We start from the raw sequence: 25,719 nt of genomic DNA, 5'->3' as shown, positions 1-25,719 counted from the left end.
GTGCATTTTCAGAGATTTATTTATTTTTGTTTTATATGTATTCGTGTTTTGCCTGCATGTACTTATGTGCACTGTGTGTGTGCCTGGTGCCCTTGGAGGTCAGCAGAGAATGTGGGCTCTCCTGGAATTGGTGTGGTAGATAGCTGTGAACCACTGTGCTAGAAAGGAACCTGGGCACTCAACCTTGGCAACATGGCCTCTTAACCACTGAGCCATGTCTCTAGACCCTGAAACTGCATTCTTTCCAAAGAGTCTATCTATGTTTGTATTTGCCAAAAGGCCTATATGTTGAGGCTATAAACATGAGGTCCATTCTTCCCAGATTTGTTGTGAAGATTTGTTGTGAATTGTTCGATATGAACAATTGAACTATTTGATCAATTCACATCTTATGCTCCAACCACCCTTACAGAATGATAGAACAATATTTGTTTATTTTGACGCTGTTAGATTAAATGGGGGAGTGCAAGGTAGACAGTGTCTCATGTGGCCCAGGTTAGGTAGCTGAGGATGGCTTCTGATTTTCCTGTCTCCATTTGGTCTGTGCGTACCCCACTATACCCATTTACGTGGTGATGAATTTATTTTTTAAAAAAGATTTATCTTATATATTATTATCATCATTTTAATTTTTGAAGATGGAGTTTCTCTGTGTAGCTTTGGCTATCTCGGAACTTATTCTAACTCAGGGATTCGCTTGCTTCTGCCTCCCGAGAGCTGGGATTAAAGGTGTGTGCCACCACATTTGGTCTGATTTTATTTTTTATTTTATCTTTATTTTTTAAAGATTTATTTATTTCATGTATGTGGGTACACTGTCACTGTCTTCAGACACACCAGAAGAGGGTATCAGGTGCCCATTATAGATGGTTGTGAGCCACCATTTGGTTGCTGGGAATTGAACTCAGGACCTGTGGCAGAGCAGTGTTCTTAACTGCTGAACCATCTCTCCAGCCCTGATTTTAGTTTTTAGTTTTTTTTTTTTTTTTTTTTTTGTCTGACTCTGGATTTTTTTTTCCCCAGGGTTTTTTGTTTTTTGTTTTTTTTTTAAGTTTATTTATTCATTATATATAAGTACACTGTAGCTGTCTTCAGACACACCAGAAGAGGGCATCAGATCTCATTACAGATGGTTGTGAGCCACCATGTGGTTGTTGGGATTTGAACTCAGGACCTCTAGAAGAGCAGCCAGTGCTCTTAACCACTGAGCCATCTCTCCAGCCCCTGATTTTAGATTTTTTTTTTCTTTTTTTCGGAGCTGGGGACCGAACCCAGGGCCTTGCGCTTGCTAGGCAAGCACTCTACCGCTGAGCTAAATCCCCAACTCCCTTATTTTAGTTTTAAAGATGTGTGTGTGTGTGTGTGTGTGTGTGTGTATGCACAGGAGTTCAAGTACCCTCAGAAGCCAGAGGCATTGTATCCATTACAGCTGGAACATGTATGAGATGTCCAAACATGAAAGCAGGGAACCCAACTCGGGTTCTGCCAAAGCAATCTGAACCTCTGCCTTAGCTGCCCAGGCTACTTGAAACTTGTATTTGCCAAAAGGCTTAGAAAACGAAAAAGAGGATATGAGATTAGTTACATTTAGGTTGGCTGACCCATTAATTAGACTTTAATCTGCTCTCAAAATAGGTTTCACCAATTTACCACCTCTTCAGCACGGAGAACTCAGCTGTTTATCTCCATTTTAGTAGAATTAAAATTGAAAAATCATGCCAGTTTGGTTTAAGTAGTCTCTTGACAAGTTTTCTTTTGAGACTGTGTCTCACAACGTATCCCTGGCTGTAGACCAAGCTAGCTTCGAATGTGTACATATCAGTCTGTCTCTGCCTCTTGTATTGGAACTAAAAGTGTGTACACCTGGCTTTTGATCAATTTAGTTTTCTGTTACTCTATTCCGCCTGGCCTTAGGACACGAAAAGGAGCCCTTTTCTTCTTTATTTTGTACTTTTATCTGGGTCAAAATGATCCCAGCCCAAGGGAGAAGAGTTGAGATAAATAGGCCAAGCAGCCCTACGCAAAGGCACGATGACCTGCGTGCTAGAACCTCCTACAGCATTCACCTGGGCACCGTTGGTCAGCAGAGGGCGCCTGGAAAGCCTCCTTTTAACCCCGCCCCAGGCCAGCGCGCCGCGCCTCCCGTGACGTATTTCCGCGTCATCTGCCGCTGAGGCTAGTCCCCATTGGCTGTCGGCAAAGCTACAGGGCGGAGTCAGGCGGGCGTGAGGGAAGCTCTGCAGCTCCCCGTGGGGGCGGGGCTTGCCTATTTCCCCGCCCCTCCCTCGCCCTCCAGTCCCTCTCTGGGACGTCTGTACGCCGCGTCTCTGAGTGCGGTGGCCGCGGTGGCCGCACTTTCTCCGGGTGGTGCTGTAGCCGAGCTGTGGGGAGTGCGCAGAAGGGCCGCCCGAGCCCAAGGAAAGCGTGCGCTGAGGCGAGAGTCCCGGGCCGGCGAGCGCGCGCAGCTAGTTCTCCGCGTGGGTTGGGCGGAGGGTCCCAGGAGCGTGGCGCTGAGAGAGAGAGAGGGAGAGAGAGAGAGAGAGCGGCCCCGACTCTGGGCAGAGCCGAGGGAGGAAGCGAGAAGCGGCCGCGCGCTCCCTGCTGAGTTGCAGGCTGTTTCCCGGCTGCAAGATGCCCAAGAAGAAGCCGACGCCCATCCAGCTGAACCCGGCCCCCGATGGCTCCGCGGTTAACGGGACCAGCTCGGCCGAGTGAGTACCGGGAGTGGCCGGGAGGCCGCCACCGCCAGGCTAGGCTCCGTCACGTACGGCCCGGCTGGCGGGGGGCGAGGAACTCCTACCGCCAGGCTATCAGTGACTAAGCACTGATTGTGTGCCTGACTCACCGACCGTGCACCCTGCGAGTCCCGATCCCCCACTTTCCCAACTGTGTCTGTCGCCCCTGGCCACCAACATTAATCTTCGCCCAAGAAAACGAAACCTAATGCGTCCCCCCAGCTATTACCTAAAGGGCACACTCTGGGATTCTGGCCTGTTAACAGGACGCAGAGCAAATTCAGTTCGCTTCTTATTAGTCTTTGAGACGTCCTCGGGGTCTGAATGTGGACTTGGGAAGGGTGAGCCCCATTTACTTTTGGTGCCTGACACCTGTGGGGCCTTGTGGCCGGTTGATCGCCTGGCCAGCGGGGGCGTGTGTTCACAGATTTCCCCATGGCTTTTCCCCGGCTCACTTTGGGGACTCCCTATCCGTGGCCTTTTTCTTGAGAAGTACCTTGCTCGAGGGACGAGTCTTTCCTCATCTGACCATTCATGCAACAGTTCAACCCCACACCAGTTATTCTCCTGGCTTTGCTTAGTTGACTGCGAGCCGGAAATTGACTTGAGGCATAAGAACGATGACCAGGGAAACAAAACCTAGGGTTGCTCGATATCTGCAAGCAGCCAGTATTGCTTACAGTCAGACAATGGTTTATTTCATAAGGTGGGTTTTCTAGGCCCACCTGTTGGGTTCCTTCATCTTTTATCTGACGTCAGGAGACTTGAGAGGTATCTGATAAAATGAAAGTAGGGTCAGGTATTCTGCCCTTTGGAGATTATTGTAACTCCCCCCTTTCTCTAGATTTTAATAACTCAGGACCTGTTGGTATGGTGACTTTCACTGATACCTGTAGTGACGCCTGTAGTGATACCTGTAGTACTGATACCTGTAGTGGTGGACTTGTGTGGGCTTAGCCAGATTATTAAGACTTACTTCAAACACATCTCTTCTTTAAGTCCTTGATGTTTGCCCTTGACGTTGGATTTGTAACATATGTCTTTGAGCAGCATTACTAGCATTTGTTCAGTTTGTATGTACAGCATTTCACCCCTTGTAAAACAGACAGCAAGCCCTCCTCCCCTCTTTCAAGGCAACTCTTTTCAAGATGGATGTTTTTGTGAGAGGGTGGAATGGGACAGGCAGGGTCTATATGTGTGACCCAGGCTGGCATAGAATTAGCACAAGCTTTTTTTTTTTAAATCATTAATTTTTATTATTATTTTATTTATTTACATTTCAGTCGTTGCCCCTCCCCTTAGCCCCCCTCCCACAGTACCTCATCCCATTCCTCTTCCCCCTTGCCTCTGAGACCTTACTTCCCCACCCCACCCCCACCAGACCTCCCCTTTCTCTGGAGCCTCAGGTCTCTCTTAAGGGACCAAACTCATCCTCTACTACTGAGACCAGACCAGACAGACCTCTGCTATATATATGCCAGGGACCTGGAACTGACCAGTGTATGCTCCTGGTCCGTCTCTGAGAGCTCCCTGGGTTCTGAGTTACTCGAGACTGCTGGTCTTCCTATGGGATTATTCTCCCCTTTAGCTTCTTCAATCCTTCCTCTAATTCAACCATAGGAGTCCCCAACTTTAGTCCAATGGTTGGGTGTAAATTATATTATTTTTAATGATGCGTGTGTGTGTGTGTGTGTGTGTGTGTGTGTGTGTGTGTGTGTGTCTGCGTGGGTATGTGCACATGAGTGCGGGTGCTCTTGGAGGCCAGAGCAGTTGTGGGTGCTGGAAACTGAACTCGAGTCCCCTGCCCCTGCCAGAGCAGTGAGGGCTCTTAACTTTTCAAACTGCTGAGCCATCTTTCCAGCCCTTAGGATATGCTTTGTTCACTATAGATTCCTGTCAAAGGTTAGGGCCCTATCTATCTTCAAATCTTTGGTTTTGAAAGTGGAAATACCTGTTGTCATTCTCTTGTTAATTTTGACATTCTAGCTGTACTCTTGAAAAGGGAAGGTAGGTTTCATGAGAAGAACTAAATAGGGTTCAGAGGAATAGCTCTGTAAAAGTGTTTGCTGTGCAAACCTGATGACCTGAGTTCAATCCCCAAATCCTGTAATGGATGTAGAGGATCAACTCCTGAAACTTATCCTCTGACCACCACACAAATACTGTGGAGTGTGCATGCCACATTTATACATAAAAAGACAGTAAATTTTTAATATTTTTGTTTGTTTGAGGTAGGGTCTCACTAAGTAGCCATGGCTGTCCTGGAACTCATGACTGTTCTGGTCATAGACCAGGCTAGCCTCTAACTTGCAGAGGTCTAACTGTCTCTGTCTCCCAAATGCTAGGATTAAAGGCAAATGCTACCATACTTTTAAGTTTTTTTAAAAAAAGAAACAGACTCAGGAACATAAGCGAAAACTACCTCTGAGTTGGATGGGATTGTGAGGTTCTTAACAGTAGTTTGCTTCAGAGATTGTGTGCTGGATCATACAGGATTTGAAGCCTGGGTTCTGTTACTTGCAGTTTGGTGAGCCTGGACAAGTGTCTTATGTTCTCTGGGCGTAGGCTTATTTGTTTATTTTTATCAGAACAAGTAGTCCTAATAATAGGACTAACTTATAGTAGTTGTGATTAAATGAATCTTCCGGAACAGTCCATGTCTGGAGCTTTGTGTTGGTTGTTGAGAAGGCTGGTAGACCTTGGCAGGTCATGTCGGTTGATGGGTCATGGGTGTGTTAAGATGCCTCTGGACAAACAACCTTTAGCTTAGTTTTCTGTGCAATCTGCATCTACCTCCATGACTCATTGCTGGGTGACAATAGGAGACATTTCTGTGTGGGCTGCTGGAGACAAACGACTGTTCCTTGTTTCCTAGCACTAATGGGGCGAGGGGGGACAGTGTGCCGTACACCTCTTCACATCTCACCCTGGGGCATGTTTCTCAAGCAAAGCCTCTCCTATCTTGGGCTATCAGCAGAAAGATCCCTTGTGCTTCTGATCTTTGTGCTTACACCATGGCTGATTTCAAACAGGAGACAATGTGAGGTAAGGAAGAGGAAGAAGAAAATACCCAGTGAAGAATTTTTGGTGTCAAACTGTCAAGGTTGCTTTTCTCCTGATACTTTGAGTGCTTACTCTTAACATAGCACTTACTCATTCAAGGAAGAAGCTAGTAATATGGGCTTTGCAGTTTATGTAAGTTTTAGGGGGCTCCTGGGGGAAAATGTAGACATTTCTTACTTAAAATATGGAGCATATTGCTAGACTCCTAAGTATTACAATGAAATAAATTAAAAAGAAGGTTGCATCATTATTGTTTTTTGTTTTTCCTGGTTCCATTGCAGTTAGAATAAAATCCCAACTCATTATGCTGGGTGAGGAACTCTTGAGTAAGCCTGCCTATGCTCCTATCCCTGCCTGCGCCCCCACCCCTCCCTTTTCTAACCACATTTCCTGCAGCTTCTTTCTCCTGCCCTCTTTCGCTTCCTCCAGAGATGGACTGTACTCCTCCCTGCCCTTTGCACATACTGTTCCCTTTGTAGTTATTCTCTCTCCTTTTTCATTTCCTCAATAGGGAAGAAGCAGTTATCACCTTTGTCCTCATAGACCACCAGAAGTATGTCCCTTCCTCATGTCTCTTCATATTTTAAGATGTACTTACCATTGTGATTTTTGTTTTTTGTTTTGTTTTAGTCTGGAATTGACCTAAGGGCCCCGCATATACATTTAGATCCAGTTCCAATCTTATAAAAAATTTTTTAACCTCGGAATTGAAAAGTCCTTTACACCTGCCTTAGTTACAGTTACTATTGCTATGAAGAGACACCATGACCAAGGCGACTCTTTTTTTTTTTTTTTTTTTTTTTTCAGAGCTGGGGACCGAACCCAGGGCCTTGTGCTTGCTAGGCAAGTGCTCTACCACTGAGCTAAATCTCCAACCCCTGACCAAGGCGACTCTTATAAGGCAGACATTTAATTGGGGCTGACTTACAGTTTAGAGGTTTAATCTATTGTCATCATAGCGGGAAGCATGGCAGCATGCAGGCAGACATGGTGCTGGAGAAGGAGTTCTGCATCTTGATTCAAAGGCAACCAGGAAAGACTGGCATCCTCAGGCAGCTAGGAGGAAGCTCTCCTCCACAATAGGTGGAGCCTGAGCATAGGAGGAGACCTCTAAAGCCCACCTCCACAGTGACACACTTCCTTCAATAAGGCCACACCTCCTAACAGTAGTACTTTCTATGGGCCAAGCATATTCAAACTACCACAATACAATAAACGTTAAGCACTGGGCTTCTTTTCTTGACCCAACACTCTAAGCAGAAACTAGAATAGTACTTGGGACATCATAGATACACAGTTGTTGAATGAACCAGAGTCAGTAAGATTTCTAATATAAGTAGGTGTTGTTGCATCTTTAATCCCAGCACTCGGTAGGCAGAGGCGGTGAATTTCTGTGATTAGAGGCAAGTCTAGTCTACAGAATGAGTTCTAGGACAGCCAGAGCTATTACACAGAGTAACCCTATCTCAAAAATCCAAAATAAAATAAAAAACAAAATATTTCTAATATATTTGTACAATGTGTTTAATAATTTTAATAAGCCTTTTTTAGACAAGGTCTCAATGTAGACTTGGCTGTTCTGGAACTAACAATATATATCAGGCTAGCCCTGAACTCAAAGAGATCTGCCTGCTTCTCACTTTAATTTACTTATTACTTTTTTTTTTTTTTTTTTTTTTTTTTGGTTCTTTTTTTCGGAGCTGGGGACCGAACCCAGGGCCTTGCGCTTCCTAGGTAAGCGCTCTACCACTGAGCTAAATCCCCAGCCCCTACTTATTTCTTTTTTAAAATAAATATAGTTACTTTATCTGTAAAGTGAGATGTTAATGGTTTATTCTGACCACCCTGGCCTGACCTGGTCAGGTCTTCAGTTTATTTATTTATTTATTTTTTCACTGTCACCGTGCTATAGGTTAGGCACATCTTCCTCTTAGAATGCCTGCTACTTGAACTTTCCTCTTCATTCTCTAACCCTTTACTTTGTCTTTCTTCGTTGTTGTTTGTATTGCTGGCCACTAATATTACATAGCACATGTCTGTCTGTCCTCTGCCCTCACTAAAATACAGAATTTATCTAGGTTGGGCCAATGCTTTGTCCTTACGTGGTTTGAAGAACAGCATCAAAATGTCTAAGTAAGCTGAGCATGCTGATAATGCCTTTAATTCCAGCAGTTGAGAGGCAGAGGCCAGGGGATCTCTGAGTCTGAACCCAGCCTGGTCTACAGAGTGAGTTCCAGAACAGCCAGGGATACACAGAAAAACCCTGCCTCAAACAAAAACAAATAATTTAAATAGAATATATTAATTAAAAATTTAAAAGTAAAAATAAATCATCTGCTGGTTAGGTGGTTAGACAGCTTCTACCTTAACTATTAAGCTAGGCATGGTGGCATGTGCTTTTAATCCCAGTGCTTTGGAGGCAGAGACAGGAAGATCACTATGAATTTGAGGCCAGCTCGGTCTGAATAGCAAGCTCCAGGCCTGCTTGGGATGTGTCACGAGACCCTGCATCAAAATAGTTGCGAGCATATGACTGCCTTTCCAGAGGACTCACATCGTGGCTCACAACTGTCTACACTGCATGTATTTGATGCACAGACATACATTCAGGCAAAATACCATGCACATACAAATAATAAATGTTCAAAAATATTAAAGACAAAACAACAAAAAGAACTTAATAATTCCATTAGGGTTGTTTTCTATGGTCTTAGCAGTCTTGGAAGATGTGTAAGGAACAGATATACATCTGTTAATGTGAAGGCCCTTCAAGAAGTGGATATGAGGGTTGGGGATTTAGCTCAGTGGTAGAGCGCTTGCCTAGCAAGCGCAAGGCCTTGGGTTCAGTCCCCAACTCCGAAAAAAAGAAAAGAAAAAAAAAGAAGAAGAAGAAGCAGATATGAAAGGAAAGACAGGTTATGCCCTTATTTTGCAATGTTAGACATTGAATCCAGGTCCTTGACCATACTAAGCAAGAGCTCTACCACTGAACTGTATTCTCAGCCTTTGAGGAATATTCTTGCTGGGTAGTAGGGTAGTCTGGAACTCTTCTGTCTCTGCCTTCTGAATCTTGTGGTTATAGATAAGTTACTACCATGTCTACTTTATGTGCTTGTACCATGATTACTTGGAGGTTTTGAATTGGTTTTGCATTGAATTTTGAACTTGGATGCTTCCCTTGGTTCATCAAAGCAATAGCTAATACTGTTGCTGTCCTTTAGAACTGCTCAGGTGAAAAAGTAAGGTCTTCTGAGGTAGTGTCCTCGAGAAGAATGTCTCTGCTGTTTTAGCAGGCACAGAAGTGGTAAAGAGACTCTTAAATTACAGCCCGGGATGGGGATGTGGTTCACTTGGTAGAAAGCTTGCCTAGCGTTCAGGATCCCTTGGGCAAACCCAAGCACTGAATAGACTGGACAGAGTACTTGTAAGTAAGGCCTAAGAGAATTAGGAGCTACAGGTCATCTGTAGCTATGTACTTTGAGGTCAGCCTGGGCTACATGAGACCCTTGTCATGGGACACAACATTTACACTATGTGTTGATACACCTTTAAATGAAAGCGAGAGAATACTAACATAGAATGGCCAATAGCCCTTGCTTACTATATATTCTGTCTGATCTTCCTGTTTTCCAAGTTTACCTGTCTGTGCTAACTGGAGTTGTACCTTCACCGCCTTCAATTTGCCTTTAGCACACTGCTCTTTAACTTGTCTGGTCAGACTCACATACCCCTTTAATATTCTCTTGTCACTTTTCTGCCAGGTTGATTGGTAGTCTTTTCTTAGTTTGTGGAGCTGAGGTTTAAACCTAGGGTCTTACTCAGCTCTACCTCTAAGCTGTACCCCCAGCCCAATGACACACAAATGCACACTTAATTTTTTTTTCCAGTTCTAGAGATCTAGAGCCTTACACATACTACATATCTGCTGTACCGTCAGCCTATATCGCTAGTCTACCTACATGATTTTATTTTGTTTTAAAATTGTTACCATATTTACCTGCTGTAAGGGCTAGACAGACTATTGATGTTTCCCTAGCATAAATAAATGAATGCTACCTATCTTTAAGGTTCATCTTGACTGTAGTTTCTATCTCAACAAAGTTTTGCTATCTTCTAACTTCAGTGCTTACTTGCCTTAACCTCCCAAAGGATTCAAGGGAAGCATCCAAGTTCACAGGTATAGTCTGTACTATCTGCCTCTATTCCTTTCACTTTTTCTTGCCTGCAAAAATTCCCAGTAAGATTACAATACTCAGAGAATGAAATTTATTCTGAGGCTTATGCCAGTTTTAATTGTTTGACTTTTCTTATTTTTAACTCCCTTTGTGCTTTTGGTCTGTATTGTATAATAAATGTCACATTATGTGCAGTCTTTCTGTGGTTCTCATGTTAGGCAAGCATTCCATCTATGAGCTATATCCCCTGTTTTTATTTTTATTTTTTACTTTTAATTTTTTATTTATTAATATATTCTATTTAATTTATTTGTTTTTGTTTGAGGCAGGGTTTTTCTGTGTATCCCTGGCTGTTCTGGAACTCACTCTGTAGACCAGGCTGGCTTCAGACTCAGAGATCCCCTGGCCTCTGCCTCTCAACTGCTGGAATTAAAGGCATTATCAGCATGCTCAGCTTACTTAGACATTTTATGTGTATTGGTGTTTTGTCTGCATATATGTCTATGAACTACAAGTATGCCTGGTGTCCTCTGAGGCCAGAACTCCTATGACTGGAGTTCCAAATAGTTATGAGCCACTGTGTGGGTGCTGGGAATCGAACCTCTATTCTTTTGGAAGAACAGACAGTATTATTAGCTACAGAACTCCTCTCCTGCTCTTTTTTTAATGTTTGTATTTTGAGACAGGGTCTCACTAAGTGACTCAGGCTTACCTTGAATTCACTCTAGGGCTGGAAGCCCTTAAATTCATGAGTCTCCTTCCTCAGCCTCCTGAATAACTGGGGATACAGGTCTGTACCACCAGGCTTAATTTCAATGTCAATTGTTTTTAATGAATTGTACACTTTTATACATATTACCAACATCATACAATTTTTTATTTACATCCTTTTCTCGTTCACCTAGTAGGGAAACCCTGTGCAGGCTTCTGAGCTGACAATACTGATGGGGTAGTGTGTTGTCAGTACAGTTAAGAAGACCAAGCCTGACTTGGTGCTGCATGCTTGATTCCCAGCTACTCAGGAGTGTGAGGTAGGAGCTTTGAGCTGAGAAGTTGAAGACTATTCTGGTTATTTCGTGACATCCTACCAAAGGAAAAAGAAGAGTCACGTCCACAAGTATGGACTGGAATCAGCACAGGACACACCAAGAACAAATCTCTCACAAAGGAGATTTATTTGCTCCAGAGGGACAAAGGGCAGGGATAAGAGACAAAGACAGGAGACAGAGGACTAGGGGAAAGGGAAAAGGAACAAGGGAGAGGGGGAAGGGATATTTGCTTGGGAGGGACAAAGGACTCCCTGCCACTGGATAGAGAGAAGATACATGTGGTCAAATAAAGAGGGAAACCGTGTTAGGAAGAGGTGTTTAATTTTAGTTGGGCATGTTAATCAGGGTAGCCAGAAGGGGACTCTTGATTGCTGGACTTCAATACTTGGATAGCTAGATCTTGGTAGTCAGCCTGAGGAGAAGGAGGAGGCCTTTAGGAATGCAGCCTAACAGTTTAGCAAGACGGAGGGAGTGGGGGAGGGGCAAGGCCTGCCCGAGCCCTGTTTGCCATAGTCCAGCCTCCTAGGGCTCTTCAAACTCCTTGACACTTCCCCATATGAGTGGTTGATTCCACCAGCGCCATGAAGTGTGGATGAAATAATGATGGATGATACAGATATTTGAGAAATTGAACCCAGAAAACCCATAGATGGGAAGACAATGAAGTGGGGCCTGAGAAGAAATTTTGTTTATGTTGATCTTCTCAGAAGTGTCAATTTTGAAAAACCATGCAGGTTTCTTGTTGCCATCTAATACTAATATTTTCCACCAGCATTTGTTTTTAATTTTTTTCTTTTGCAATTAATACAACTACATCATTTCTTTCATCCCTTTTCTCCCTCCAAACCCTTCCCTATACCCTTCTATGCTCTATTTCAAATCCATGGCCTCCTTTTTCATTGGTTGTTACACATCTGTATGTGTGTAGACATGTATATTCCTAAATATAACCCAGTCAGTTTGTGCAGTGTTACTCATGTACGTTTTCAGGCCTGATCGGTCAGTGTTGGATAACTAATTGGTGAGCTCTTCCTTGGAGAAAACTACCTATAGTTGTGTAGGGCTGAAGCCTCCTGGGCTTTCCTGGTACCGACTTCGGCATATGTTTCTGCTCCCTCTTCTACAGTGTTCCTTGAACCTTAGGTGTGGGAGTGCTTTGTAGATGCATCCATTGGGACTGGGCTTCATAACTGCATTTTGATTGGTTCTGGGTTTCTGTTAATGTTCATTGTTAAAAAGAGACGCTTCCTTGCTGAGGATTGAGTATTCATAAAGACAAATTTAGGTTATTGTTAGGGACTATGCTGGTTTAGTAAAGTAATTGTGGGTCCTTTAAGATCAATGATTTCACCAGGTAGTTTGCTAGATTTTTAATACCAGGCATGGTGTTCCTCTGGTTGAGCTGTTTGACTGACTGACTGATTGATTGATTGATTGATTGATTGATTGATTGATTGATTTACCTCTTGTTCTATTCCCTGGTTTTGTTGTCCCAGATTCCAGGAGAGCTGTTTGGAAGTTGATTATACCTATTTGCTGAGTTAACTCATGCCTGCATGAATGGAGTTCTGTTTTAAAAGAGCAGGTGTTCTGAGACCTGATAAAGGACCAAATCTGAAAATGCTGATTCTGCCTCAGATTTCTCCCTGTCTTTGTCAGGGGCATTCTGCTTTGATGTCAGAGAGGAGTCGGATTAAGTAGGGTGTGGGGAGCTGAACAAAGAGTGGACAAGGGTTGTGACCTTTTCTCTCTGAGTAGTTAACTTTTCAGACAGTCTTGATGTATAAACACTTTAAAGAACCTGCATTCATTAAATTCCTCAGTTGTACATATTGTATGAATTTTTATTTTAACTATTTCTTGTGTGTGTGTGTGTGTGTGTGTGTGTGTGTGTGTGAGAGAGAGAGAGAGAGAGACAGAGAGAGACAGAGAGAGACAGAGAGAGACAGACAGAGAGACAGAGAGACAGAGAGAGACAGAGGGGCTGGGGACAACTTGCCAGAGTGGGTTTTCTCTTTCTACCAGGTGGGTCCTGAGGGTTGAACTCTGGTCATCAGGCTTGGCATCAAGTTACCTGATGAGACATCTTGCTGGTCTAAGCCAGCTTTTTTTTTTTTTTTTTTTTTTTAGATCTTTTGCTTTGAGGCAGGGTTGAACCATGTAGGTAAGGCTGACCTCAAACTTGGGATCCTTTGTCTCTGACTCCTAAGAGCTGGGATTGTAGGTGTGCACCCATGCCTGGTTTAGCTAGCTGAGATCAGTTGATGATTGCTCCAACTTTTACACATGAACACACTCATTACACTTGCCACTTTAATTGGCTGAAGAGTAGATGTGATAAAGTTTGACTTTCTATGCAAATGTGACTTCTTTGTTCATTTAGGTGATTTCCAGGTTGGTTTTTTTGTGGTTGTTTTTTGAGAAAGGGTCTCAATATGTAGTGGCCTGGAACTCATTCTGTCGACCACACTGACCTCTGATGCACAGAGGTCCACCTACATCTGCCTCCCTAGTGCTGTGATCAAAAAATGTATGCCATTGCCTTAGTTAGGTTACTGTTGCTGTGGTGAGACACCATGACCAGAAGCAACTTGAAGAGGAAAGGGGTTAATTTAGCATCCACTTCCTTAGTGCAATCCCTGAAGGAGACCAGGACTGGAACTCAAACAGGGCAGGAACCTAGAGGCAAGCACTGATGCAGAGGCCATGGAAGAGTGCTGCTTACTGGTTGCTCTCCGTGACTTGTTCAGCCTCCTTTCTTTTTTTTTTTTTCTTTTTTCTTTCTTTTCGGGGCTGGGGACTGAACCCAGGACCTTGCGCTTCCTAGGCAAGTGCTCTACCACTGAGCCAAATCCCCAACCCCCAGCCTCCTTTCTTATAGACCCCAAGACTCCCAGCCCAGGGGTGGCCCCACACACTATGGGTTGGGTCCTCCCTCATTAATTAAGAAAATGCCACCTGCCAGGTGCATGGCTTTAATCCTAGCACTCTGGAGACAGAGGGAAAGGGAGAGGAAGAGGCAGAGGTGGGGGGAGGGAGGGATAGAAAGAGGGAGGGAGAGACAGACAGACAGACAGAGATAGACAGACAGAGAGGCAGAGGTGGGTGGATTTCGAGGCCAGATTAGTCTACAAAGTAGTTCCAGGACAGCCAGGGCTAAACAGAAAAACCCTGCCTCAAACAAACAAACAAACAAACAAACAAATAAAAGAGAGACAGACAAACAGAAACACATACACACAGAAGAAATTGACCAAGGAGGCATTTTCTTAAAGTTCTGGTCTCTCAGATAACTTTAGTTTGTGTCAAGTTGACATAAAACTATGCAGCACAGCCATGATTTCCAGAGTTTTATTATTTAATGATACTTCCATAAATGTTTTCAAACTAATATATTTTATTTTTCTTTTTATAAGTTTTCCGGGTCACAGGCAATAAACCTGCTATAAAAATAGGTTGAACAAATTTATAATTTCTATTTCAACTGTTTCCTTGAGACTTGGGAACTTTCTTTTAGGTAGCCCCCCCCCCCCCTTTTTTTTTCTTTTTTTTCGGAGCTGGGTACCGAACCCAGGGCCTTGAGCTTGCTAGGCAAATGCTCTACCACTGAGCTAAATCCCCAATCCCTCCCCCTCCTTTTTAATAGTTTCCTAGTTTCTCAGTCATTCGGAGGCAGTGTAAGGGCTCCTTTAAATAGCCAGTTGCTTTCCTTTAGTTGTTCACCGTACTCTTGGAATGGAATTATTTTCTGCTTTTCATGTTAGTTTACTAGGTGATTCAGATGGGTAAGGGAGTCGCTGCCTCTTAGGGTCTTCAGATATGATGTGGAAAGGGAGGAGGTGATGGTAGTGGGGGGAAATGGCTGCAGAGGAAGAAAAATATCTCCAAAGAAGAGGTACAAAGAAAGTCCTGTAGCATTCCTCCCGGGGAGGGAGACTGAACATCCATCCGGGCAGGGAGCTGCTGTCCCAGAGGTGATGACATTTGAACTGGGTCTTGAAGGATAGCTAGTATTTCCATGGGAATGGGGGAGGGGCATGACAGGAAGCACTGGGTGAGCGGTTCACACCAGAGGGAAGCTTGAGATGTATTTGGAGGGAATAGGCGTCAGCTCTGAAACAGTCATCCCAGCAGGTCACAGGAGATGAAGCTGGAGAGGTAGGTTTGTCTTGTGCTGTTTACTAGCTAAACTGTTGGACAAGTGACATGCGAAAGTCCCCCAACCCCTTATCTTTTTCTAAAATGCGCTTGTTTTTTTTTCCTTCTTTGTTTTTCTGAGATAGAGATCTTGCTTTGCAGCCCAGACTGGCCACCCAGGGTAGATCCCTTTACCTAGCCTAGCAAGTGCTTGGATGCCAGGCATGTACCACACAATGCCTAGCTTGTGCTTTGATTTTAAAAGTTTACAAATTACGTGATTATCACAGTCTCCAGTGTCCTTATTGTTGTGTTAAGGAATATTTCACTTTTAACCTTCACAAGTGTGCCGTGTGTACAGGACAGTCTACTCTTCCTTAACATGAAGTTTGCTGCCTCCCCAGCTAGCCGGAGTATGTGGCTTCCTTTTGTTCTCCCTTTGTCCCATGTGTGGTTAACTAGTTTATTGGAGAGAGGTATCAGCTGAAGCTAATTTTTCTCTACCATTCATTCTAGGATTTACTGGACTTTATTAAATATTATTTATCCACAGACAGAGATTTATTTTCAGGCTGACTTTTACTTGGTTTTGATACCATTTTGATTTATTTCTTATTTCTTTTTAAAAAATCAACTCTTAAGTAATTTAGATAGTCTTTTTTAATTGATGGGTTAAAGAAACATTGACATTTTCCCAGGGCCCCTTTCAGGTGCTTTTGTGTTCTGGCTCTCTCTCTGACCTGGTTAATTTCTTTTAGGTAATGTTCTCATGTTCTGAATTAGTATTTGATGCTATTATAATTGAGCACTTTAAAAATTGTGAGTTTTTTTAATCAGTTATAGTTTGAGTTGAATGAAGTGTTCATAGTCTATGCTTTGTTAAGTGTATATTATCTTTGATTGTCTGTATATGCATTTCTGAATTTATTGGTATCACCTGAAAGACACAGCTTTTCCTTCAGAAATCTTGGTTGCTCTCACAGGCGGTTCTTATGTCTTGGGAACACTTGAGTGTCATGAAAGAGGCTTCCAGAGGATCTCCTGAAAAGACACTCATTCTTTCAGCTCTCTAGCTTTGTAAAAGAGACTGTCAGAAGTAGATGGGGTCTTGCAGCTCCTCAGACTGTGGCCTGGTACTTTCACCAAGGAAAGGAGGAACTTGGTACACTCACACTACTGGAGCAGGAAATAGTTGGACTTTTTTTTTTTTTTTTTTTTTCTTTTTCTTTTTTTTCAGGAGCTGGGGACCGAACCCAGGGCCTTGCGCTTCCTAGGCAAGCGCTCTACCACTGAGCTAAATCCCCAACCCTTGGACTTTTATCCTATGTTGTGAGTGTATTAAAAAGTGTTTTAAAGTCTGAATCTTTCAAAGATGACAAAGGCGCCTCTTTTATATTGTTGTTGTTGTTGTTGTTGTTATTATTATTATTATTATTATTATTATTATTATTATTATTATTATTTTCCGGAGCTGGGGACCAAACCCAGGGCCTTGCACTTCCTAGGCAAGCGCTCTACCACTGAGCTAAATCCCCAACCCCTTCTATAGTCTTTTAGGTGGCTGAAGGATATAAAAAATGAAAAGAAAATAAGAGAGCCAGCCATGGTAGTGCATGTCTTCAATTTCTATACTCAGTTCTTTTTAAATTCAAAGTCAGTCTTGTCTCCCTAACAAGTTCTAGAGGAGTCTGGAATTGTGGAACCCTGTATTTAAATTTAAAAAAAAGAGGAAGAGCCTGAGAGATCAGTTGTAGGAATGGAGGTGTGGTCTCCTTGACATGGACACCGTCCTGGAACTGACCTGTCAGTACCTTAAGCTACACTTAAATGCATTCCTTTTTCAGAAAGAATATAACAGAGTGTATAATTGGCCTGGGCTCCAGACTAGGGGAGTTGAAGGGACAAGCCTGGCTAACTAGCCTTCATCTACTGTCCTCATACTTTTGTATGGGTCCAGGGTGGTTATGTTTCCTTCTTTACTGAGTTACAGTTGGCATATCCAAGTTCACTTAAAAATTAGATCATATGGGATGCTGGGTTTGATACCAGGACCATAAAAATAAGAAACAAAACAAAATGAAATGAAACACATCTACTGCAGTGGGTCCAGCTTTTAAATTATTTGCCTTTGTACTTCCTACTGGTAAACAGTCCCCCAGAGAGTACCCTTGTCAGATGAGACTTCAGAGAGTTAACAGGAATTCCAAGCTAACTGAATGTTCACACCGAAGTCCTACCATAGTGCCAACCTACCTTTCATCCCTGCTTTCCCTTTGGGCTTTGTGGTGTGGTGGGGAGACAGGAAGAGAAGAGCTACCTAACATCCTGGTAATTACTAGTATTGCAAAAATGTGTGCTTATGTCACTCATTTGTGTCTATGAATAAACCCTGGTCACGGAGGGCTGACAAGATGCTTTAGCATTCAGGCCACCTGCCTGACTTGATGTCCCTGGGATCCACATGGTGGGAGGTGAGAACTGACTCTTGCTCAGTGGCACATGTGTACCCACAGACACATAAATGTAACAAAAATAAAACTAAGAACATCGTCATTGAAGCCAAGGAGAGCTTCCTTCCTCAAGGATGGCTAGTGCTGTTTCACCACATTATCTCAATGCAGAGGGGTGGGCGGCTTATTATTCTTTTTTGTTTGGTTGGTTTTTTTGTCTTTTTTTTTTTTTAATTTATTTTTTATTACACACACACACACATACACACACACACACACACACTGTAGCTTTCTTCAGACACACCAGAAGAGGGCATCATATCTCATTACAGAGGGTTGTGAGCCCCCATGTGGTTGCTGGGATTTGAACTCAGGACCTCTGGAAGAGCAGTCAGTGCTCTTAACCGCTGAGCCATCTCTCCAGCACTCCTCGTTGTTGTTTATTGGTGATTTTTTTTTTTTTTTTTTTGGTTCTTTTTTTCGGAGCTGGGGACCGAACCCAGGGCCTTGCGCTTCCTAGGCAAGCGCTCTACCACTGAGCTAAATCCCCAACCCCGTGATTTTTTTTTTTTTTTTTTGAGACAGGATTTCTCTGTGTAGCCCTGGCTGTCCTGGAACTTACTCTGTAGACCAGGCCAGTCTAGAACTTGGAGATCCACTTGCCTCTGCCTCCTGAGTACTGGGACTAAAGGTGTGTGCACCACCACTGCCAGGCTATTCTTATTCTAGAATATTCCTTCTACAACAGTCTCTTTTGCCTTGTTTAGTTTTGGCAACTAAATAACTCCTGGGTTAACCATAAATGGATTTTGTTGCATTCCTATCTCTGAGTGAGGTAATTAAAAAAAAAATCCTAAGCCATTTTCATATAAAAAAAGCCATTCTATCCTTAGCAGGGGAAGAAAAGGGGAGTTAGGAAAGTACCAGAAACAAGTGACAGGTGTTTTGGTGAGTTATGTTTCAGCTTGATAGTCACAGGAGGAGTGTAAATTGCTACTGATCATGTGAGACAGAGGGGATAGAGGGTGAGCGGAAATCAGTGGTTCCGGAGGCACCGAGCCTTGCATCACCAGAGGCTTGCCCACAGTTGGGGACCTGGGACAACTCCTGGGCAAGTTGCTTTCCTGATAGACAGGGCTGCCTGTGGGGACTAAAGCTTGCAGTCTACAGGGTAAGAAGAATGGATGTGTGCAGGAAGACTAGTAGGGTGGACTCTGAAGACTAAAGAGGAACTAGAGAAACAGCTGACATTTACTGAGGGCCTTCTGGTCTCTGTAGTCACAGATATTCTACAAGAACAGTGACCAGAGTCTATTGCACCATTAGGGGATGTGAAGCTCAGGGAAGCGGAGCAGTTTCCTAAGATTGTATAATTGGTAAATTGTGGATCTAGGTTTAAAGCTTAGGTCAGCCTTAGTCTAACATCATTCCCCACCCCACTGTATAAAACGCAGTAGGATTTTGTAGTGCTGTACTTTTCAAAACTAGACATTACCCACATAAAGATATTTATATCTAAATTAACTAAAATTCAGTACAGTTTAAATAACCAGTTTCTCAGCTACACTAGTCACCTTTAAAAGCCTTATCTGGCAACTATATTGGGTAGCATACATTTAGACTATCTCTGTCATCAAATAATATCTAAGTACTGGTCTAGAAGTCTGTCATCTTGTGCTTTAGTTAATTCTTGCCCTTTTGCTTTGCAAAGGACAAAATGAAGGGTGAAAAAGGAGGCAACTCATTCAACTATGAACACAGTTAATCCAAGCCATCAGCCTGGCTACACAGTGGAGTCTCCCTTGCCTTCTATCTTCCCTTAGAACACAAGTCATGGAGTGGAGATGTTTAGAAGGAGTGACTTTTCTGTGTCAACTTCACTCAGTCTGTGTGTTGCTAGATTCTTTCTTCTGAAGCTTTTCTCTCAAGTTCAAAGGGCATATCCGAGTTGGCTTCCCCCAAGGAAATGAAAGATGTTTGTTGGAAAGGAATTCCACGCTTAATATATGAAGTGGCACTTGGATCCTTTTACTTCCTTCTTTGCCTTCCTTCCAGGCACTTTGTAATTGAACTTGCAGCTGCTAACCATCTGTCTTCCAAACATGACCAACTTCCAACAGTTCAAATGACAGAGGTTTGTGTGCCTCTAATGCTAGCAGCTGCTTGTTATTCGCTGTTGACATATATGGCATTTATGTAGGTCAGATAGATTTAAATTATGACCAAAATGACAATGGATTTTTTTTTTTTTATTTTAATCCTCTGGCCTCAGCCTACATAGTGCTGGGATTGATTATAGGCACGTATCATCACACCTAGCTCCAGAATTACAGTGGGCTTCTAACTTGTTTGTTAAAGATTAAGGTACTTAATGTTCATTGAACTGATATGAGGTACATATCTTGTATACCAGATAATGGTTTGCAAGATAGACTAAAAAGACTTTCTCTTTTCTTTATTGAGGCAGGGACTTACCCTGAAGCTTTGATTGGCTTGTCTCTTCCTCTTGTGTGCTGGGACTAATGGTATGTCAACATGTCTGATCCTAAAAGGACTTCAGATGAAAACTGAAAAACTGGGCTAGATGTGTTGGTGCATGCTTTTAATTTCAGGACTCGGGAGGCAGAGACAGGTGGATCTCTGTAATTTCAAGGCCAGACTAGTCTAAATATCATGCTATAGACCAGCAAGGCTACATCATGAGACACTGTCTCACTTACCTCCCCTCCCCCCCAAAAATCTGAAAATTGCATTTAAATTCTTATCTGAATTATGTTACTAGTATTTTCTATTTGTGCATCTGCCTATTTAGTGTTTGAATTCACTAAAGGCTTCTTTTGGATCATAGCTCTGAAGTAAATTGAAGAATCATGTACAAATGTCCCTTGAGTCAAGCTATTAAAGACATTTAAATTATACTCTCCAGTGTCTAAATGGCAGTCTGAAGTATATGTGTGTGCATTTGGGGGATGGGCATGTGGGAGTAGAAAGGAGGCATTGTACTGAGATAATATTTTTAGGACGCCAGTGTAATTAGCAGACTCAGGGTTTAGAAAACTGCTCTTTAGAAGCTGAAAAATTAAAGTTTTAAGTTTCTTCTTAAATGTTAAAGCCCTATGCCTGAATATGTTCAGAGCCATTAAAGTGGAGACATTGGAATAGTGGAAAGAAAGCATCCAGTAAAGTATCTTCCTGGAGTGCAAAGACAGGAAGAGAAAGGGATTCAGTGATGATGGGAACAGCCGGAAGGGACCTCTATGAGCTTTGACATCTGATGATGTGGTTAGGGAGCAGAGTATCCAGAGGACCATTGTTTTGGGAAGTAGTTTGGTCTAATTTCTAGAAAGTTGAGGTGGGCTGAGGATTTTCATCAGCAGGTTCAATTACAAAACTACAAGATGGCCTCAGGAGAGTGCCATACTTTACTTGGTGGTGCTCCTGTGGGTGCAGGCTGTTCAGTGCAAAGTCTAGCATCCTAAAAGAAAAAGGAACAAATTGTTCTTCTGTGGTTCATCTGAATCTAGAGACTGAGCATTTTTTCAGAGAGGTCTGAAAGTCTTCAGCTTAGGCCTTAGGGCTTTAGAATGGAGGTGCTATGTGTGAAGCACGTACTTTGAGCTCCTTCCTTAGTATAGCTTGTCAGCTTGACACTTGACCATCCTCTTTGCCCAGGCTGCTTCTCTGTGGAGTGGTGGTGATGGTAATGGCGCTGTCTCTTGGGGTGTAGATCAGATGAGATACCATTCAGCATACTTTAAAGTTCCAAGCAGATAGATTTAATTTTATTCTTGGAAGGAACCTTAGAGATGTCCTTTTGTGGTCCTGGGGGAATCTGGGTCTAGAAAGAAGGGTTGGCATGCACACAGCAGTTCTTTTTTGAATCTGTGTTCTGAGCGACTAAGCCTTTGCTGGTACTGTAGGTACTATACAACAGAAAGGCTTAGCTCCTGCCAACTTAAGTCTGAATTGTGATTCTGCTTCTTACTGTCCATGTGGTTTTTTTTTTTTTTTTTTTTTTTTTTTTTGGAGCTGGGGACCGAACCCAGGGCCTTGCGCTTCCTAGGCAAGCGCTCTACCACTGAGCTAAATCCCCAGCCCCTTGTCCATGTGGTCTTATGCATGTGCTTCACATCCTTGGTCTGATTCCGCATCTGTAAGATGAATGTTAAAATGTTTTTCCAGCAGAAAGGATGGCTAGGCTCTGTGATGTAAATAGCTGTTCTGTGATTAACAGGACTGATGGTTATGGGCAGGACTAGACCTTAGGTCAGGACTTTACTCTCTCTTCCAGAAATCCTCCAGTGCTAGAACTCTTCAGCTCTTCTTTATCCACGTAGACTCAGTATAGAGACAACACCGGACATACTTGGAATTTTTTGTGATGTGCAGGAAGCAAAAGAATTATTTTCAGTGAAACAGGAGTCTGCAAAAGGTGCCTAGGAAACAACTGCCTAGTGCCTCCTAATATAGACTCTTCCCGGCCTTGCTAGCTGGCCATCTGCCTGTCCAGCACCACCAGGAAGCTCAGCTTTTTTCTCCACAGTTTAAGGAGGATTTCCTGGGCTTTGCATGTATGTGTGTGCCCTGGTGGGGAGGCATAGTGAGGAAGGACAGTCACCGGCCTTTGTGAACTGGAAGATGATATCCTAGTGACAGAAGACAGATGTTGGGGATCAGCATAAAGTGCATCTATATACACAACGTCTTTCTCTGGCCCCTACTCACACTGTCTTTTCTGGGGAGCCCCTTTGATATCATCAGTAATAGAAACCCAAATGTATGTCATAATAAACTATAGGCCATCTCTTCAGTAAATCCATCATAGACCTTTCTTTCACTCCTGCCTAGGCAGTCATCATCTACTCTGTGCATACCCATCACAGTTCAGACCACACTGTTGGCTCTGCTGTGGGGAAGTCTGGGCTGGATGCTTCTCTCTCTCTCTCTCTCTTTTTAACTTAAAAAAATTGTATGATGTGTGTGAGTGTGGGCTTCCATGTTACAGTCTGAGTTGGTGGTCAGAGGTCAGCTTTGGGACTCTATTCTGTGTACTGCAGGCTAGCTGGCCAGTGAACTTCTGGGAGGTTTTTTTTGTCTCTGCCTCCCATCTCACAGTAGGAGAGCTGAGATTACAGATACAAACTTGCATACAACTTTTTGTGGGTTCTGAGGATTGAACTCGGGTCATTAACTTGCATGATAAGTGCTTTTACCCAGTGAGCCATCTTACTGGCTCTAGATCATCTTAAAAAAACAAATTACATTTATTTATTTATTTGCGTGTGTGTTTGTGTATGTACATATGTACAGTTGGATAGAGCCCACAGAGTGAGTGTGTGTGTGTGTGTGTGTGTCAGAGGACAGTTTGTTCTTTCCCTCTCCCATATGGAACTCAGATGGTTAGGGTGCGCAGCAAGCACGTGCTGGGCCAGGGCAGGCCTGTCTTCTTTGCCTTCAGTGCATAACACATTCCCTATTGTTTGTGTCAGTTTTCTTCACTGTAACAAAATTCTGAGGAAATCAGCTCATAAAGAAAAAAGGAGAGTGGGTATTCAGAAGGTGGAGTCAGAAGAACTGAGAGATTGAGATCCTCCTCCTCCCACAACAAAAGAAAGGGAAAAGAGTGAGGTTCCAATCCATTGATTGCTGCTGTTATTTTGGGCCTTGGTGAGGCAGTACATGGAGATGGCAGCACATGTCACAGTAAAACTGTTCCCTTCGTTACCAAAAATACAAAAGAGAGAAGGTAGAGAATGCGGTGTGACAGACAGGCCCCCTTGTAGGTACCTCCCATGACATGGGCTTGCTTTTACCTAGCTGTCCTCCCTGCCCACCTCCATCTCCTCCCAGTAGTATCACAGGATGAGGCTACACCTTTCACATTTAGGCCTTTGGGGACTTTCAGAGCCAACTGAAGTACCTGGGATTTGATTTGGAAGTTGTGCTGATGACTAAACAAGACTTGAGGTGGACTAAAGATCATGCTGTAGACTGGTAGCCACAGGGAACAGCTCTGCTAGCCTCTGTAATGTTCAACTCTGACTTTAGCAGTTGGTTATTTTTGGCTTATATAGCATTTGTGCTGTCAGGCTCAATGGCTTGCTCTTGTTTTCATGTCTGTTTAGTCCCTTTAGGAATTCTATGGTATGGAACGGGGAAGCAGTTTTTGTCAAAGGAAGAATTTGCCCGTGTCATAGAGGATATTGAGAGGGCCTGTAGTTCTCTTTCCTGCTCTGCAGCAGGCAGCGCTTCCCAGCCCAGAGGGGGAAACATTTAACAAGCATATACCGGTGTTGACATCTGCACTATTTATGCCATGTCCTCAGCTGTGTGCCTGGCATGGCGGGAGGCTCAGGGAAATCTTGCAAGGCTTGCGTGGATGGGCAAGCCTTTTTATAATGCCAGGCTTTCTGCTTATCCCTAGCAACCTGCAAATGCTGGGCTCACGATGGACATGTGACATTGGTGGCTGAATTTACATGGCACCTGGTGGCTTTTCACACTCCCCCTCATGCCTCTCTGGAGACTAGGATAGGACAGATGGCCACAGACACAGTATTCTCAGCTCTGCACCCTCTCTTCAAATCACAGTTGAGGGAAAGTTAAGTTTTTGCAACAACACAGTTTTGGTAATGTGATTTCATACTGCTAGTAAGTTGCTTAACACTCTGGATAGATCACACCTCAGCAGCATTCATTTGGTAACAGCTTAATGTCATGAAGGTGTCTGTGGTTTCCACCCATCAAGCCTCCTATTCCTTAATAAACTGAGACTGATAAGGTTAACTCCTGAGCCAGGCAGTTTCTGGGTCCAGAATTAAATTAATCATCTTTTTCTCATTAACACTTTTAATTTCCTTCTCCACTGAATATCGACATCTGCTTTTAAAATGGTAGGGTGAAACACTCATGATGGTTTAGCTTCCTTCCTGTGTATAGGCTTGAAGAGATTGAGGCCAAGGTGGGACTTAGTGAAGATCTGCATGAGACCCAGGGCTCCTGGTTTTTGTTGGGGCCCACTGCCTGCCCTTCACGTCTGTTTCAAGAAAGAGAAAGCTCTATGATCTATTTAATTAAAAAATCAAATAAAGGTAGATATTTGTTCATTACTAGAGGCCCCAGCCCTGAGTGAATTGTATTGTCTTTTTTTTTTTTATTTTTATTTTAAGACAAGATTCTCTGTGTAGCTCTGGCTGCCTTGGAACTTACTCTGTAGACCAGGCTGACATCAAACTCAGGAGATTTACTTGCCTCTGCCTCCAGAGTGCTGGGATTAAAAGTGTGCACCACCAGTGCCCAGCTGTTGTTGTTTATAAATTTTTAATTACTATTGTTATTGTTATTTAGGATAGTGTTGTTTTGTTTTTGAGACAGGGCTTGCTATGTAGACCAGGCTAGCCTAGAACTCTCAACCCACCTGCCTCAATTTCTTGACTGCAGGGATAACAATGACAGGATCTTACTGTATTTCTGGTTGGTCTGAAATTCAGCTATGCAGTCCAGGCTACATAGCTTATGCCAGTTCTCCTACCTCAGCTCCCTGAATGTTTGAAATACAGATGTGAGCCACCATTCCCAGATCTACATTTCTTGATTTAAGAAACTTCCTCTTAAACCAGGTGGTGGTGGCTCAAGCCTTTAATTCTAGCACTCAGGAAGCAGAGGCAGGCAGATCTCTGAGTTTGAGGCTAGCCTGGTCTACAGAGCCAGTTCTAGGACAGCCAGGGTTGCACAGAGAAACTCTGTCTCAAAAAAACAAAAAAAAGAACACCTCCCCATAACTCCCCCCAGCAACCCCACCCCCCCAAAAAAAAAACCCCAACCAAAGCAAAAACACCAAAACCTTTTTTTTTTTTTCTACTGGACTTGGTGGGACACACACTCTTGTTATCCCAGCAGTCAAGAAATTGAGGCAGGTGGGTTGAGAGTTCTAGGCTAGCCTGGTCTACATAGCAAGCCCTTTCTCAAAAACAAAACAACACTATCCTAAATAATTGTGTTGCTTGGACTGGTTTTCTTTCCTATTCACCATTTTTCTCATGTGGCAGTTCAAAATTTATAAGGCCTGAAAGAGTTAATGCTTCTCTTAGAATAGCCAGGCGTCTCCCAG

At 43.3% G+C, this 25,719-nt stretch overlaps 1 protein-coding gene and 1 long non-coding RNA gene across 3 annotated transcripts in view; one reads left to right on the top strand and one right to left on the bottom strand.

The window, feature by feature from the left end:
- The first annotated feature begins 2,584 nt into the window (after nt 1-2,584).
- Nucleotides 2,585-25,719, top strand: part of Map2k1 (mitogen activated protein kinase kinase 1) — a 71,438-nt gene continuing 48,303 nt past the window's right edge. The window contains exon 1 of one of the 2 annotated variants that reach the window (NM_031643.4): nt 2,585-2,711. In NM_031643.4, coding sequence (NP_113831.1) covers nt 2,632-2,711 — 80 coding nt within the window. In that variant the 5' untranslated portion in view covers nt 2,585-2,631. Of the gene's footprint in view, nt 2,712-13,131; nt 15,181-25,719 lie in introns of those variants that run through there. The other variant, XM_039080739.2, reaches the window with a different exon arrangement.
- LOC134480193 (uncharacterized) lies at nt 18,445-23,823 on the bottom strand. Its single transcript, XR_010054414.1, has 2 exons — nt 23,530-23,823; nt 18,445-22,255 (listed from the first exon to the last, which is right to left on the bottom strand). It is a non-coding gene; the product is annotated as an uncharacterized LOC134480193 (long non-coding RNA).

The sequence above is a fragment of the Rattus norvegicus genome, chromosome 8 (genome assembly GCF_036323735.1).
Source record: "Rattus norvegicus strain BN/NHsdMcwi chromosome 8, GRCr8, whole genome shotgun sequence".
In the NCBI taxonomy this organism is placed as follows: Eukaryota; Metazoa; Chordata; class Mammalia; order Rodentia; family Muridae; genus Rattus; species Rattus norvegicus.
Note: the sequence above shows the minus strand (reverse complement) of the source record. Positions and strands in the feature narration are given on the sequence as shown.